Source organism: Salvelinus sp. IW2-2015, linkage group LG1 (genome assembly GCF_002910315.2).
Source record: "Salvelinus sp. IW2-2015 linkage group LG1, ASM291031v2, whole genome shotgun sequence".
NCBI lineage: Eukaryota > Metazoa > Chordata > Actinopteri > Salmoniformes > Salmonidae > Salvelinus > Salvelinus sp. IW2-2015.
In genome coordinates this window covers 24,007,085-24,023,543 of record NC_036838.1, presented here as the reverse complement: position 1 = coordinate 24,023,543, position 16,459 = coordinate 24,007,085, and the positions used below count along the sequence as shown (strand labels likewise).

The 16,459-nt window shown below is 44.5% G+C and overlaps 1 protein-coding gene across 1 annotated transcript; it reads right to left on the bottom strand.

Moving 5' to 3' along the window:
• Window positions 1-977: 977 nt before the first annotated feature.
• On the bottom strand, window positions 978-12,915 carry atxn7l2a (ataxin 7-like 2a). The gene is made up of 10 exons (XM_023986279.1): window positions 12,758-12,915; window positions 11,485-11,553; window positions 8,778-9,111; window positions 8,284-8,537; window positions 7,926-8,008; window positions 4,467-4,681; window positions 4,200-4,380; window positions 3,928-4,049; window positions 2,882-3,755; window positions 978-1,400 (listed from the first exon to the last, which is right to left on the bottom strand). The coding sequence occupies exons 1-10, from the start codon at window positions 12,885-12,887 to the stop codon at window positions 1,383-1,385; spliced, it is 2,280 nt and encodes a 759-aa protein (XP_023842047.1). The 5' UTR covers window positions 12,888-12,915; the 3' UTR covers window positions 978-1,382.
• Between the last annotated feature and the right edge of the window lie 3,544 nt (window positions 12,916-16,459).

Sequence of the window (16,459 nt, the reverse complement as noted above, 5' to 3'; positions counted from 1 at the left end):
AATTTTCTAAATAGTTTTGTGTCTTCACAATGAAAACTATCACTTCAGCATAGGAAAACACAGAATCTTACTAACTACTACACGTGCTTTTTCTTAACMTTTATTTAACTAAGCAAGTCAGTTAAGAACAAAATCTTATTTTCAATGACGGCCTAGGAACAGTGGGTTAACTGTTCAGGGGCAGAACGACAGATTTCTACCTTGTCAGGTCAGGGATTCGATCTTGCAACCTTTCGGTTACAAGTCCAACGCTCTAACCACTAGGCTACCTGCCGCCCCGCTTAATTATTTMACTTTTGTTTTGAGCCGTCTGACAGCGCGGGGCAGCTAGCTCACGTCCGGGAGGCAGCCCGGTTCCAGATGGAATGCGAATTTTCAGCCGGTGCAAACACGACTACACGGGCGAGATTAATCGAGCCCCCCCATTTTAGAGCGGCTTCGGGRAAAAAACAGCAACGTCACTGACAGAGGAGCCAGTCAGCTGTCAAATCAGTGAGTCATCTAATGGCGATATCCCCAGCAGCACGAGCCGCTATCCAACCAGGAACGGGCGCTAGGGAATCAAGAGGGCGTATTGCACTAATTTGACACACGCGTGAATAGCCTTTACAATACATTACATTTTTCTATCCAACCCATGTACAAAACACTTCTTACTCCAGTTGTTTTTTGTTATTTTAAGGAGTTGCCCCAATTTCATTAACATGGCGTCATGGAATGCTGTCCTTTGAGCAATAATTGGCTAACAACGCTCCCTCTCCCACCTTCGTGCAAAGGTGTGAAGGCTACTGTTATGTCACTTCTATACTGGCATCATACAACAGTAATTAAACAATACAGTGAGATAATTTCTCAGACTAACATGGTATAGTCTGGTATATAATAGTCTGGTATATCAAGGCTGCAAAAAATGATATCTGGTGACCCCCTCTTCCTATACCAGCCTCAAAAGAAAAGCCACAACTTCAAGTGTAAAGGATATTTTTAAACAATTTTTATAAACCAACATATTAATTTAGCAGCATAACCAGAAGGTCTTGAGGTATTTCTAAATTCATACACAGAAATTCACATGTCCCCTTTGTCCTGCACACACTCACCAACATCTGCAAACTCACAAACATACACACACCTCCACATCTGACTCAGGAACTGAACAACACATAGCTCATACTGTATTGGTCTTTAAGCACTCTCTCCCACATACACCTGTACACTCATTCCCATACAGGCTTCAATAGACATATGCACCTGCACACATCGACATTGGGTTGAATAGCCAGTCACACACACACACACACACACACACATCTCGAGTCCTGTGATGTCTGACTACGCAGACAGGGCTGTCTCCCTCATAGTGGCTTGTAAGGCAAGCACTTTTAATGGTGCAGTTTTGGCTGTGGAGAAAGGAAGACTACAGTCAAATGGCTGCTTTATAGTCACAAATACTTGGACAACATTAAATACAATATCATTTGTACCAAACAGTGCATCCAGAAAGTATTCAGACCCCTTGACTTTTCCCACATTACGGCCTTATTCTAAAATGGATTAAATTAATTTGTTTCCTGATGAATCTACACACAACACCCAATAATGACAAAGCAAAAACAGGTTTAGACATTTTAGCAAATGTATTAAAAGTAACATTAATACCATAATTACATAAGTATTCAGACCATTTGCTTAGACTCGAAATTGAGCTCAGGTGCATCCCATTTCTATTGATCATCCTTGAGATGTTTCTACAACTTGAGTGGAGTCCACCTGTGGTAAATTCAATTGATTGGACATGATTTGGAAAGTCACAAACCTGTCTATATAACATCCCATAGTTGACAGTTCATGTCAGAGCAAAAACCAAGCCATGAGTTAGAAGGAATTGTCCATAGAGCTCCGAGACAGGATTGTGTCGAGGCACAGATCTGGGGAAGGGTACCAAAAAATGTCTGTAGCTTTGAAGGTCCCCAAGAACACAGTGGCCTCCATCATTCTTAAATGGCAGATGTTTGGAACCACCAAGACTCTTCCGAGAACTGGCCACCCAGCCAATCTGAGCAATCCGGGGAGAAGGGCCTTGCTCAGGGAGGTGACCAAGAACACGATGGTCACTCTGACAGAGCTCTAGAATTCCTCAATGCATGAGTAGCTTCGGGACAAGTCTCGGAATGTCCTTGAGTGGCCCAGCCAGAGCCCGGACTTGAACCCGATCTAACATCTCTGGAGAGACCTGAAAATAGCTGTGCAGTGGCTTTCCCCAGCCAACCTGACAGAGCTTGAGAGGATCTGTAAAGACGAATGGGAGAAACTCCCCAAATACAGGTGTGCCAAGCTTGTAGCGTAACACCCAAGAAGAATCGATGCTGTAATCACTGCCAAAGGTGCTTCAACAAAGTACTGAGTAAAGGGTCTGTACCTACATGTACATAATTACCTCGACTACCCGGTGCCCCCGCACATTGACTCTGTTCCGGTACCCCCTGTATATAGCCTCGCTCTTGTTATTTTACTGCTGCTCTTTAATTATTTGTTACTTTTATTTCATTTTTTWAAGGTATTTTTCTTAACTGCATTGTTGGTTAAGAGCTTGTAAGTAAGCATTTCACTGTAAGGTCTACACCTGTTGTATTCAGGGCATGTGACAAAATTAGATTTGAATACTTATTTAAATGTAATTTMAGTTTTTTTTATTTGTCATTATGTTTTTGCTTTGTCATTATGGGGTAGTGTGGAGATTGAGGTAAAAATAATATATAATCAATTTTAGAATAAGGCTGTAATGTAACAAAATGTGGAAAAAGTGAAGGGTTTGAATACTTTCCAGAATGCACTGTATGTACATAACATATTCCTAATATAATCTTAAGTAGTAACCCACCTTCTGTGTGCCCATTTTCTTCTCCAACCCACCAGGCAGCGCCCCCCCCTTACTGTCCTTCCAGGGGTAGAAATTGGAGCGAGGGGAGGAGGGAAGGCGGTGCGGTTTAGAGGGGGGCGAGGGTTCACTGCTGCCCCCCTTGCGTTTCTTCCCCAGCCCCCTGTGCTCGTACCCCGCCGCCCCCCTCCCGTGTAGTCCTGAGTCCCCACCTCGGCTGTGAGGGTCGGGTGGGGAGGAAGAGTGTCCAGAGGTTGGATGTGTCCGTTTAAACGCCCAGGCTGCCGCTGGCGAATGGGGCTCCGAGGGGGATGGCTGGGGGCGGGGTTTGCTGCTGGGGGAGAGAGTACCATTGGTCTGGCTGTGAGGAGTGGGCGGGGTGGTCTTAGAGGAAGTGGAGGGGGGCCGTCCCCGGTCCTGTAGGATGATAGAGTTCCTGTCTGGGCCGGAGTACTCATCCTCCAGTGATGGGGCTTCACGTTTACGGAGTGCTGCTGCTGCTGCCGCCTCCTCCTCTCTGAATCTCAGTTGCTGCTTGCTGGGTCGCCCCACCGGGTTCTTGGGCCTCCCGGGACCTGGCGGCCGCCCTGGACCTGCCTGGCGGACAGGAGGGGGCGCAGGGGCTACAATATGGCTGCCACTGCCACTGGAATTCTCTGATTGGTTAATGGCTGTGGAGTGGGAGGCGATTTGTAGGCGTGTCTCCCTCCCTGGTCCGTGGGAGGAAGAGGAGGAAGGCCTGAGGGACGGGGTGGTTCTGTGGCTTCCTGTCCTGACTTTAGAATGTAGAGAGGAAGAGAAGGATGAGGAGGGAGAGGAAGAGATGCTCTTCGCTGAGGGACTTTGGGACTGGAGGTCTGATGCTTGAGGTATTTTTCTGCAGAGAGAAAATATATCTGTATTAGATCCAGACAGAAAACTACAATTCAATACTTTGTCCAGAGAGGAAACAATCAGGAAAAGAGCACTATGTAGCTGTTATGCCAAACTGTTACACCAGTAGACCTCGTATACAGCTCCCACAGGACACACATTGAAAGAAATCTTACTTCCAGAGGTGTGCGCTGATGTGCTGCTCCACCATGGCATTGAGCGCCGACCGAAGGTGGTGGAGCCGCCGGTCAAAGGTGTACACACCATGACCMATCATATAACTGCCAAACGAACACCCCTAGGTAGAAGAGAGGAGACCGAGCACGGGGAATTAGGGGAGTGATAACATTGTCAGTGTTGGCAACATCCCTGCGTTCTACAGCTGTCAAAAGGTAAACATACTGCAGTAATAATACTAGGAGTAGTTGTTGACATCCTGTAATCTTACCGCGGCTGGTTTAGGGTGCCAAGAGGACGAGGGGTATTCGATTTGTTCCTCAGGCCCCTCTCCCTCGCTCTCATCGCTGGAAATGCGCCCATGGGTGAGGGGTGATGGGGCTTGGGTGCTACCCTCCTCCTGATGAGGTTTTTCCTCCTCTGGAGCACTCTCCGAAGAAGCCCTGGACCGACTGAACACAGACATTCATATTTTGTCCACATCTACCACAAGACCTTAACTATGATTTGACCACAGCTGATAACATTAGTACCCCACCTGAAGGCAGGGTTGTTGGTGAGGGGCCTCCTGCAGTGGGGGTGTGCTAGGGGGTCCCCGTGGGCCTCTGGGCTGGGGGACCGGCCTGAGCCACTCCCCTCCTGGGTCTGAGCCCCCCGCTCACGGATCCGGACACCCGTCTTCAGCTCGGTCACCAGCTGGTCAAAGTTTTTACTCCGACCAGAAACCTTCCTCCGCTGGTGAATAGAGTGAATCTAAGGAGAAGAGAAAGAAACAGACGAGGGAGACAAACTACACATTAATCATTGTTTTGTTTTTAAAATGTATTTCTTACACAAAAGGTGGTTGGACAGAAATTTGGTCAACTTAAAAATGTTTTAAAAAATTACATTCTGCCTGTGCTTCTAGTACGGTGAATAAACGGGTGATGCTGTCCAAACGCCCTTCTGTTTTTGAAATGAAAACTATAGCGCCCAGCCCCTATGACAGCCAAGTCCTAGGAACCCCCGATGGTCTGAAATGAGTGATTGAAACCTATCTAGTTCACACATTTTTGGATATTGGTAAATCTGTTCTCTCATCAACACATTCTGAGACACAGATGGTTCTGAGACATGGTGGGATTCATTACCATTTAACTGTGTTGCTAGAGATGACCTGAATCACATAACATACGCCTGAGACAATCTGTTCAGAGCAGCACAAGGGTTGGGGATGAGGGGAGTGACAAACTATCAGGAAAGAGATGATTTGAAGGAAACAAGCATCAGAAGACCTGGCTTTGGTACTTCCAAGCAGACAGGAAACTAGAGCCTAAACCATCATGAGAGATTTGTAGAAAGCATTTAAAAAGAGGCAACATTTCATCAACAATATGTAGGTATAACAGCTGATGGCAATAGACCGCTGTATCAAATAGTCTTGGTAAAGAGATGAAGAAAGATACAGTGTGGCTGTCTGAACGAGAAGCGAGGGAGCGAGGCCGTCTGAACGAGGAGCGAGGCCGTCTGAACGAGGAGCGAGGGAAGCCGTTTCCTCAGGTCCTTTCCTTTTCCTTTCCATTTCCTGTACATGGGGTTCTCTACTCCTGCCTACACGTGACCCCTCTTTGCACTGAGCGACACGGCCGGGTTCCTCTTTTAGACAAACCAGCAGCCTGCGCCACACACACCCTTCCTGTGCTCCCAGCTCTAGACAGTGGCCATGTGAGTACTTTGACAAAAGCCTAATCTGAACTTGAAGTAATCACTGACCTAACATGGCGGGATGGGTGAAAGTAAGGTTTCTACTACTTTGCAGTCAACTTCCTAGTCATGTCAGATCAGTGATTTTAACAAGGAAAGGAGGAGGTCGTTTCTCTAACACTAACTAGACCAGGGCTCTAGGACTAGGGGTCATATTTAATTCCACAATGTCCTCAATGCCCTACACAAAATAACCCTTCCCTTATATGGCATATTTTTCAAATACTAAGGCAACACCACAATCACGAAGCAACATGATATTTAGACGCAGTGTATTATGCTGCTATAGCAACAAATAGCTGAAGTGTAGACAACAGGAGACAGGTGAGAGGAAGACAAAAGAGAACGTAAAATGGAGAGAAATTAGTCACCCCCATAATCCAAAAGGGGCACTCCGCAATTAGGCCTACTAGTAACGTCATCCATTTTTTGTTTAAAAGTGTCTGTATGAAATCCATGCCCGATGTAATTACTATGTTATCTACGGGGTACTAGTTTTAAAGGGGACCATTATCATTGGAGCTCCTCCTATTATCATAGGATAGTAATAATAACCTAGATATGTCTCTTATCTGTGTCTGATAGTTCCCCTTTTCTAAATGTGCCGAATCATCACAGATAAAAATAAAGAGMCGTTATTACTCTCCAGTGGTGTAAAGTACTTAAGTAAAAATAATTTAAAGTACTACTTAAGTCGTTTTTTGGGGTGTCTGTATTTTACTTTACAATTTTTATATTTGATAACTTTTACCTTACTACAATCCTAAAGAAAAAATGTGTACTTTCTACTACATACATTTTCCCTGACACTCAAAAGTACAATTCACACACTTATCAAGAGAACATCCCTGGTCATCTCTACTGACTCTGATCAGGCGGACTCACTAAACACAAATGCTTTGTGTGTAAATTGTCTGAGTGTTGGGAGTGTGCCCCTAGCTATCCGTAATTTAAAAAATAAAAAAATTGTGCCGTCTAGTTTGCTTAATATAAGGAATTTTAAATGATTTATACTTTTACTTTTGATACTTAAGTATATTCAAAACCAAATAGTTTAAGACTTTTACTCAAGTAGTATTTTACTGGGTGACTTCCACTTTTATGAGTCATTTTATATTAAATTATCTTTACTTTTACTCAGGTATGACAATTGGGTACTTTTTCCACCACTGCTGACTGTCTTTTGGAAAGGAATTCCGATCTCTTGCCGATGAGACCTCCAATGAAAGAGCCAGATAAGTTATTCAAACAAAYACACATCAGTTGTAACCAGGGGTTAAAGTAGATTTAATTTCTAACCGGCATGGTACCTCCTATGCAATTTTTTTGTCTGGCCTAAACATTGAATTACATATAGACTCCTAATTCATTTAATAGGATCTGTGGGCCTAATAGTAAAGAATTGTTGTTGAACATGTATTGCCTTTTAATGTGGCATTAACATAACCAGCAATGTTTTAATCTGATTGCCAAACAATCACTTCAAAAGGCCCCCTGCGCACGTCCGTCCACCTGAAAATAATTTCCGCAGCCATACAGTGCACCTGCCATTTGATGAATGTAAAGAGACATCTGTAACAAAACACCAAGAAGTGTAAGGAATGACATTGACACTCGGTCTACACTTATAACGTGAATTGATGCATCCACTGTCCGCACGCGTCTCGGCCACGCGTCTCTGCCTTCGCAAAATTTTACTGTTATCGTCGAACCACCTCGCATTTTGGAGCCCATTCCACACGTTTTCCGGTACATTTGCAAATGTTTCATGCGGTTGACATGTGGTAATGATAAATAATAGTGTAACAGCCAACAGTGGTAATTGTTGTGACAGGCTCATGTTCAACCGGTATGGCACTATTTCTTCTACCAGTACTCGTCTCGGACAGACTTACTTTCACCCCCAGTGTTGCCAATGTAGCAACTTTGTCACTATATTTAACGTGTTTTCAGACCCCTCCAGCGACTTTTATTGGTAAAAGAGGCTAGTGACAAATTCCACTACTTTTCAGGCTGCCTTTGGGGAGTTTTGACACTGAAGATTTCTATGGTTTTGATAGCATTTAGAGACTTTTCCCACTAAATGCTGCCGCAAACGAGAGTGTCACAGCCCTGGTGCACAAGGTGGGGGGAGGGGAGGGAGGCTGCGGGAGAGGGGGCAAAATTGGTGCTGTGACGTCATCGCTAGGACAAGAGGAGACGGGGATAGGGGAGGAAGATGAGAGCTTACATGAGAGGGTGAGTGTGAACTTACATTGCAAGTTAGGAGACGAGTGCAGACTTTCTTCCTCTCGGGGTCTAGTACTCCGCAGTGCTTGTCGAGATCACACTCTCTCCCTGGAGATGACAGGAACAGAAGAGTGTCTTAATAGCAATCAGACTCAACGGCTGTGACTCAGTCGGAATTAGCTTCCTAGCTCTGTGCTCTTTCCTCTCTGATCACTAGCCCGGTAATAGAAGATGTCACTTCATTTTAGCATTCCTCTATTTAACAAGCTCTTCACCCAACAAAACAGGTCCTGAGGGGAAGGCCCCTCTCTGTTAAAAAAAAGACATTGCATCTCAGTGACCCAAAGTTGTATGAACTAAGATGAAAGGAAATAAAGACTCACTGGAGGCCACTTTGTTGTAGGGTCTTGGTCCACGAAGGTGGGCAGGGAGGGTAGGGGCCGATGTGGCCTCCTTCCTCTGGGTGTGTGTCCTCTCACTGTTGGAGGGCCGGCCGGGCGGGGTGTCTCCATGGGGCCAGGGTGGGTCTCTGAGGGAGGGGAGTGGGGAGCTCAGGGGAGGCTCCAGGGGTGGAGGCTGCTTAAACACAGCCGACTCAGAGTGACCACTGTGGGGGCTCTTATCTAGCGGGGAGTGGCTGAAGGGACAAAAAAACAAAACRAAAACAAAAACAGAGCGAGAACATGGTCAGATGTTTAAAACATGGAAATTAAATCAGAATAAATGTTACCAATAATGTTAAATCTCACAGGTGGTTATAGATACAATAAGATGGTTTTCACCCCTTTAAAAAAAATAAAAAGGAAAATAATAGGACTACTAAACCTATCCTCCAATCCCCCCTCTTAATCCCCTTCATCTATCCCATCCCTCTTACCGTACTACATCCTTGGGGGGCTTGGTATGTCTTAACTGGGGGGGTGTGGATGGGGATGGGGGGGCTGCTCGTGGTGCCCCGGACCCTTGCCCCCTCCCTTCCCAGGAGGAAGAGGAGGAGGTTGCGTGAGTGGAGGATGGGGAGTGGCTGTGGCGGGGTCGCTGCTGGGGGGCTGGAGGGGGGGGGCGGAGGCGTGCGTACAGCTTGCTCAGGGGGCCATGTCTCCTCTCACAATGCTTCTCAAAAGCCTGGGGCTTGACCACCTGGCCACAGTGGCTACACACCACCARGTAGAAGTCATCTTGGCCCGGGTAGTGGCCGAAGATAGACATGTCTGGAGGTTAGAAGAGAGCGAAAGGAGAAACAGGTGAGAAATCACACATAACGGGAAAGCGGGTATAGACACACATGGGTCGTTCCATGTCATTTCAGCAAGCCATGACACCCACCATCTCAGATTGTTCTGAAATGGTTTCTGTTAAAAACAGATACCATCTCAGATTGTTCTGAAATGGTTTCTGTTAAAAACAGATAAGACTGGCATTCTGGAAACATTATTTTCTTGAAATATAATTAGATCTCTGAACAATTAAGATAATTGATTGCACCCAAATTGGCCATTTTAATTTATAGGACTCGTAAAATATTCAATAATGATAGTTGCTAATATCCAATTTGGACCAAACTTTCTTCTAACAATGAGTAAGACAGGAGGATTCAATAATGATAGTTGCTCTTATTTCCTGTTTACATAGAGTCCGATTTGAAAAAGGAATCCAAAGTGGCCAAAAGTAAACCATGGACCCCCCATACCCCACGCCAATCCCACCCCAACAACAATATATAGTATCGGTTCACTATGTCTGACAAGTAGTATAGAGCTGCGGCTTGGAATATTGTTTCTTCATCCTATTTAATGTATTCTCAGTGAATTTGTTGCTGTTTTTTTCCCCCTGTTCAAAGAAATGAATTATTAAGTTATTGTGTCTCATCATACATCCTACCAGGTTGACCACTTGATGGTGCTGTTCCTGCTATTAGGTGATAATTTTTGAAATACCCCCCTATTGTTAAAGGGATAGTTCGCCCAAATTACAAAATGACATTGGTTTCCTTACCCTATAAGCAGTCTTACATGGACCAGGTATGGCAGCAACACAAGAAATCACACACACCTCATACTCACAAACACACACTCAAAGCCAAGGCTGCGGTCACATGTTATAGAGACATTGAACCACCGGACACTTTACGTTTCACACAGTATTTAAATCCATTATCCCATAGCTCATTCTAATATTTATCCTACTGTACATTGTATTTTAGTTACACTGTTTATACACACACCACATATTTATCTATACACTGGATTCTTGACATCGCTCACTAATATATCTACTGCTGTACATATTCTTAGTATATCTTGTGTAAATTCTCCTGGTGTACATACGTATAGATTGCATTTTGATTAATGATACAGTGCTAGTTGGGTTGTTCATTTGATTTGCCCCACCGTTCTAGATTTATCTTCTATTTTCTCTTAAACTTTTTTATTATTTGTGTACTTGTTAGAAATGTTACTGCATTGTTAGGAGCTAGTAACATAATTTAGCTGCACCCGCTATAAAACCTAAACTGTGCAACCAACCAATAAACTTGATAAACTAGTTAGTCCAATGACTAGAAGTCCATGGGTATCTGCTAGCATGCTAGACACGCGAAACTACCTCTAACGTCCTTCATACTGAACAAATCTACGAGTTCATATGACTCTGGGGAAGTCGATAGAGAGCCTCAATACAAAAATATCCCTTTAATTTCTCAGAGATCAAAGTGGAACGACCCACATCACAGTGTCTATGTCACCCTGAGAAACAAATTATATTTCAACAAAACAATGTTGCATTGGGCCTCCCAAGGGGTGCAGCGGTCTAAGGCACTGCCTTGCAGAGCGAGAGGCATCACTACAGACCCGGGTTTGATCCCAGGCTGTGTCGTCCGGGTTAGGTGAGGGTGAGGGTTTGGCCGGCCGGGATGTCCTTGTCCTAGCGACTCCTTGTGACAGGTGTTCTTCCGACACATTGGTGCGGCTGGCTTCCGGGTCAAGCGGGCAGGTGTTAAGTAGCGCGGTTTGGCGAGTCATGTTTCGGAGGACGCATGACTGGACCTTTGCCTATCCTTAGCCCGTTGGGGAGTTGCAGTGATAAGACAAGATCGTAATTGGATCGCAATTGGATATCACGAAATTGGGAAGAAAAAGGGGGTAAAATTCAAAAAATATATATGTTCCATTAATCTTGTTTGAAACAAAAAACGATTTCAGAACAATCTGAGATGGTGGCTGTCGAAATCGTCTGTTTTTGAGGTGGAACAACCCAAATCACATTATCTGTAACCCTGAGAAACACACGCAGTCCGACAAGTACACACGGCAGTGTCTGTCAGACAGCTGCTGCTGCAGACTGCCAGGCTGGTTGCGAGAGAGATCCTAGCAGGGAGCAGCCCCCCCTGTGCCCCCCAACCCCATTCAGTTCTTAAGACAAGACACCCAGGGGAGCACTGGAAGAAGAAGCCAAATCTGGAGACACACACACTCTGTGCAGAAGCTGTGTCCATTGTTGCCAGGGGACCTGGATAGTAAGGTTTGATGCCAATCTAAACCTTAGTATGAAGGATGTAACAAACATGCACTCCAATAAAGACTTACCTTCCTTCCTAAGAGACATTGCCTCGGCTGCGTTCTTCCCATTCTTGCTGCAGTCATCTCCATCAGAGCCTGAAAACAGAGACTCTGTGACTGAGGTGCAGTGGTCAGGGAATTTCATCAGAGGGGATAAGGCATACAGGATACAAATGCATGGCTACTGGGCTTTGGGCGCATCTCAATAGTCAAGGTGGTTCCTCCATCACCTCTTCTTCGTTTGATCCGCAATGATCTGAAAGGCAGGTCAAGTGAAAGCAACACGGAAGACGGACACCTTTGCCAGTCAAGTTACTCCATATCAGTGGGTATGGGGGAGGAGATGAGAAAGCCATTTTAGATTATTAAGATTAATCCCCTTGTCGGTGTTGACTAGACAGGTTCTGATCGTGACTTCCTGTCTCACAACTGGTAACTTTTGCACAACAGATCACAGAGATATGCATTACAGCTTCAATATAGATGGGAATTCCCTTTCAGTATAAATGTTCATTTTCAAGAAAACTAGCTAGCTGAATAAGTGACTCCCTTTCACATGGTGAACTTGGCCCCTCTGTCTGTTGCTGTGCTTGATTTAGGCTATGAGCATGATCTTTGACCTAATACGTGTGTTTATAAGAAAGTTAGGGAGAGTAGAGTAGCACTTGGAGAGGTGCCAGACAATGAATGCGCGCGCATATACACTACTGTAACTGTTTAGACACTTATCTCGTCTTGAAACAAACTTAAAAAAAAAAAATTGTGCCTCGAATCCACAGTGCTTCCAACAACATGAATCGAGAATAGTTCGAAATTCGCCCTGAAATAACAATCTAGACTACCATTTACATGGTGGCAACAGCATCAGACTGTATCATCCTGTTAGCAGTATTATCTTCATTGCTAATACGGCCAGCTTGCTATGGCAAGAAGTTGCTCGCCCAACCATCCCTACAACTAATGCAAGCTGCCTTCCGCTGTGTGGGGCTACAGTTCTATTTGGGCGTGTGACGCTGTAATGAGAGCATACTGTCAAATGGTTGCCATGGTGTGTGTATGTGTACATAAAAAGACAAAATGAGGATAAAATAGACACAATTATCACTTTTTTTTCCGGAAGACGCCGACCGCTAGGACCTGGGAGAGAGCAACATGTTATCCAGCAAGCGCTAGGACCCAGCAGGGTCTTTGTTTGGGTAACATGGTTATGGCTGCCGCCCGTTTCCACGAAAATAAACCTCAACAGAATGGCCAATCGATTTGATATCTGACAATACCGATTCCAAAGGTGCTCCCTTACCTTCCGACGCAGTCACACCGGCTCTCTCAGCCCAAGCGCTCCAGCTTTGGCCCACGAAATCATCGAGACTAGGCACCCGCCGTTCCAAAGCAGCCATTACTTTTACTGCGCGTTCACACACCGCCATCATCACTGCTCCGCAAGTGACTTACGTCATATTCCGCGTTCACCACAGCGATGGGAAGTCCCTGCGTGCGCGTTCACGAAACTCCCGCACGTAGCAGTCGAGTCTAAAACATTGCGGGGGAGAACTACAGTGAACAACTGGCGAACAGCAGGAGGTCACTTGACTGTCTATTGGGTGTTGAGTGTTTATGCTGTGGACAAGATGGGAAGCCTTGCTATTTCAATCTCTGTTGTGCTTCAGTAGTAAACTTGAAACTGAAACGAAAAAAATAACAAGGTCGTTTTCCCACATCAGCACAGGTGAAGGAAATGATACAGAGGAGACCACTTTAGAAGTTCAGACCATTCAGATGCTGCCGATGGAACATTGTATCTTCCTGCATAACCAGGCACTGGTACAGCTAGATGAAAACACGCAGTCAGATACTATCCCCTTCACAGACCCCAAAGCACTGGAAAGAAAATATAATATGGCATCACTATATTACCTACATAAATCCAGTCCTTTCAGATCAGTGAACACAAAAAGATAGGTGCTAAGGAAAGGGTCTAGGGATAAAAATAGGATTTGACCACACATGTGGGGGTAACTAACTCTCCCTACACATAACACCATTAAGAGGTTAACCCCCGGAAGTCAATACTATTGTGACCTACTCATACACACTCTTTACACACAATTATCCTCGTTAGCAGACCACTATGAAAACAATGGAAATATTGAGAACAGATTTTGAATACCACTGTTACATTCACTGTAAAGGGGTTAACATGAATTTGACAGTAATCTAGATGGAAAGTAAAATTCTGTATTTAATATTACAGTACAATTAGTGTAATCAGAATGAATGGATGGATGAAATTCATTGAGGGGATGGGTTTGTATTTCACCTTATTTGACTGTAATTATAAGGGATTGGTGCAAGCAGGTTTACTGCTAGGTAGTGTTCACGGCATATTAATTCATATTTGGTGTCTCAATATTTCTACACCGTCCATCAATTTTAGTCAGTCAGTCAGTCAGTCATGGTTGGTCTGGTGGAGTGGTTGACAGTGTGTTTGTGTCTTTGTGTTGGGGAGGGGAGGGAAGGGGTGAGGTCTGAGCTGCTGGATGAAGGTGGCAGTTATGGTTGATCGGTGCTGTGTCCAGGGTTGTTGCTGGTGTTGGGGCTGGGACCAGGAAAACCCGGGTTGGTGTTTTGGCAGGGTTGGATATCGTGCTGGTACCAGTGCTGGAAAACCAGGGGTTGGTGCATGGGTCAACACCAAAGGATCAGTTTCACAGCCAGAGATCTGCATGGCTTACTGAATGTKGAGGACATCCCAGGAATTGAGAATTACTATTGACCTAACCTGAGCCTGACATACAAAACAACCACTGCTCCCTAATCCCTTATCAACCTACCCTCTAATGCACTTGTAACACTAGAAGGTTTGGATAGGTGGAAGCAAAAATCCTCCTTGACCTCTGATAGCAATTTAGTTATATTGCTTACATCTATCCAACTTTTTCTTAAGTTTAGATGTACATACACTGAACAAAAATATAAACACAACATGCAACGATTTCAAAGATTTTACTGAGTTACAGTTCATATAAGGAAGTCAGTAAAYTGAAATATATAAATTAGGCCCTAATCTATGGATTTCACATGACTGGGAATACAGATATGCATTTGTTGGTCAAAGATAACTTTAAAAAAAAGGTAGGGTCGTGGATCAGAAAACCAGTCAGTATCTGGTGTGACCACCATTTGCCTCATGCAGCACGACACACCTCCTTCGTTTAGAGTTGATCAGGCTGTTGATTGTGTCTGACTCCTCTTCAATGGCTGTGCGAAGTTGCTGGATATTGGCGGGAACTGGAACACGCTGTCATACACGTCAATCCAGAGCATCCCAAACGTGCTCAATGGGTGACATGTCTGGTGAGTATACAGGCCATGGAAGAACTTGCAAATGTTTAGTTTCAAGGAATTGTGTACAGATCCTTGCGACATGGAGTCGTGCATCATCATGTTGAAACGTGATGGCGGCAGATAAATGGCACGGCAATGTGCCTCAGGAYCTCGTCACGGTATCTCTGTGCATTCAAGTTGACATCGATAAATGCAACTGTGTTCATTGCCTGCCCTTACCATAACCACACCTCCACCATGGGGCACTCTGTTCACAACGTTGACGTCAGCAAACCGCTCGCCCACACAACACCATACACACTGTCTGCCATCTGCCTGGTACAGTTGAAAAAGGGATTCATCCGTGAAGAGCACACTTCCCCAGCCTGCCAACAGCCATCGAAGGTGAGCATTTGCCCACTGAAGTTGGTTAGGTCGCCAAACTGCAGTCAGGTTAAGACCCTGGTGAGGACGACGAGCACGCAGGTGAGCTTCCCTGAAACTGTTTCTGACAGTTTGTGCAGAAATTGTTTGTGCAAACCCAGTTTCATCAGCTGTCCGGGTGGCTGGTCTCAGACAATCCCGCAGGTGAAGAAGCCAGATGTGGAGGTCCTGGGCTGGCCTGGTTACACATGGTCAGCGGTTGAGGCAGATTGGACCTTGTACTAAATTCTCTAAAACAATGAGAAACTAATATTCAATTATCTGGCAACAGCTCTAGTGGCCATTACTTCACTCAGCATGCCAATTGCACACTCCCTCAATACTTGAGACAACTGTGGCATAGTGTTGTGACAAAACTTGACATTTTAGTGTCCTTTCTGCCCCAGCACAAGGTGCACCTGTGTAATGATCATGCGTTTTAATCAGCTTCTTAAATTTGCCACACCTGTCAGGTGGATGGATTATCTCAGCTAAGGAGAAATGCTCACCTACAGGGATGTAAACAGATTTCTGCACAAAATTTGAGAGAAAAAAGCTTTTGTGCGTATGGAAAACAATTCTGGGATCTTTTATTTCAGCCCATGACACATGGGACCAACACTTTACATGTTGGATTTATATTTTTGTTTATTGTATATAAGGGATAAGGATTTGGGGTTGGGCATGACATTGTCTTCAAAACAGTACTACCTAGTGGGCAAAACAAGAACTGCAACCTTAGTTATGAAATGCAACAGCTCCATCTTCTAGCAAAAAAAATGCACTGTAGTCTTATTTAATAGGTAACATTACAGTTACAGGGCAGTGAACACAAACATCAGTACAGCGGTTGTTGCAGCTCTCTTATCCTTTAATGTGTTGTCAATACAGAGGATGTACAGACATGTTTATTTTGTACAAACGTGGAACAAAATACAAATGAAATAGAGTCAAATTTCAGAAATCCCATTGGATAATATAGCAGACCCACAAAGTCTGACTTCTACCCTAAAAAGCTAGGTTCTTTCTATTAAAATGGCACAAATGATCTAGATCAGTGTTCTTTGATGACTGATATTGACTCAAACCTTCCCTTTGTAAATCACTACAGAGGCCAAGGCKGTATGAACGGCACTGTGTGGACTGCACAAAGTCTGCATTTCCCTCAAATCACAACTCATTAGTCAATGACATTAATTACAACAATTAGTGCAAAGCAAAAAAAACTAAAGTTCCATTCACTTCCCATAGAGCT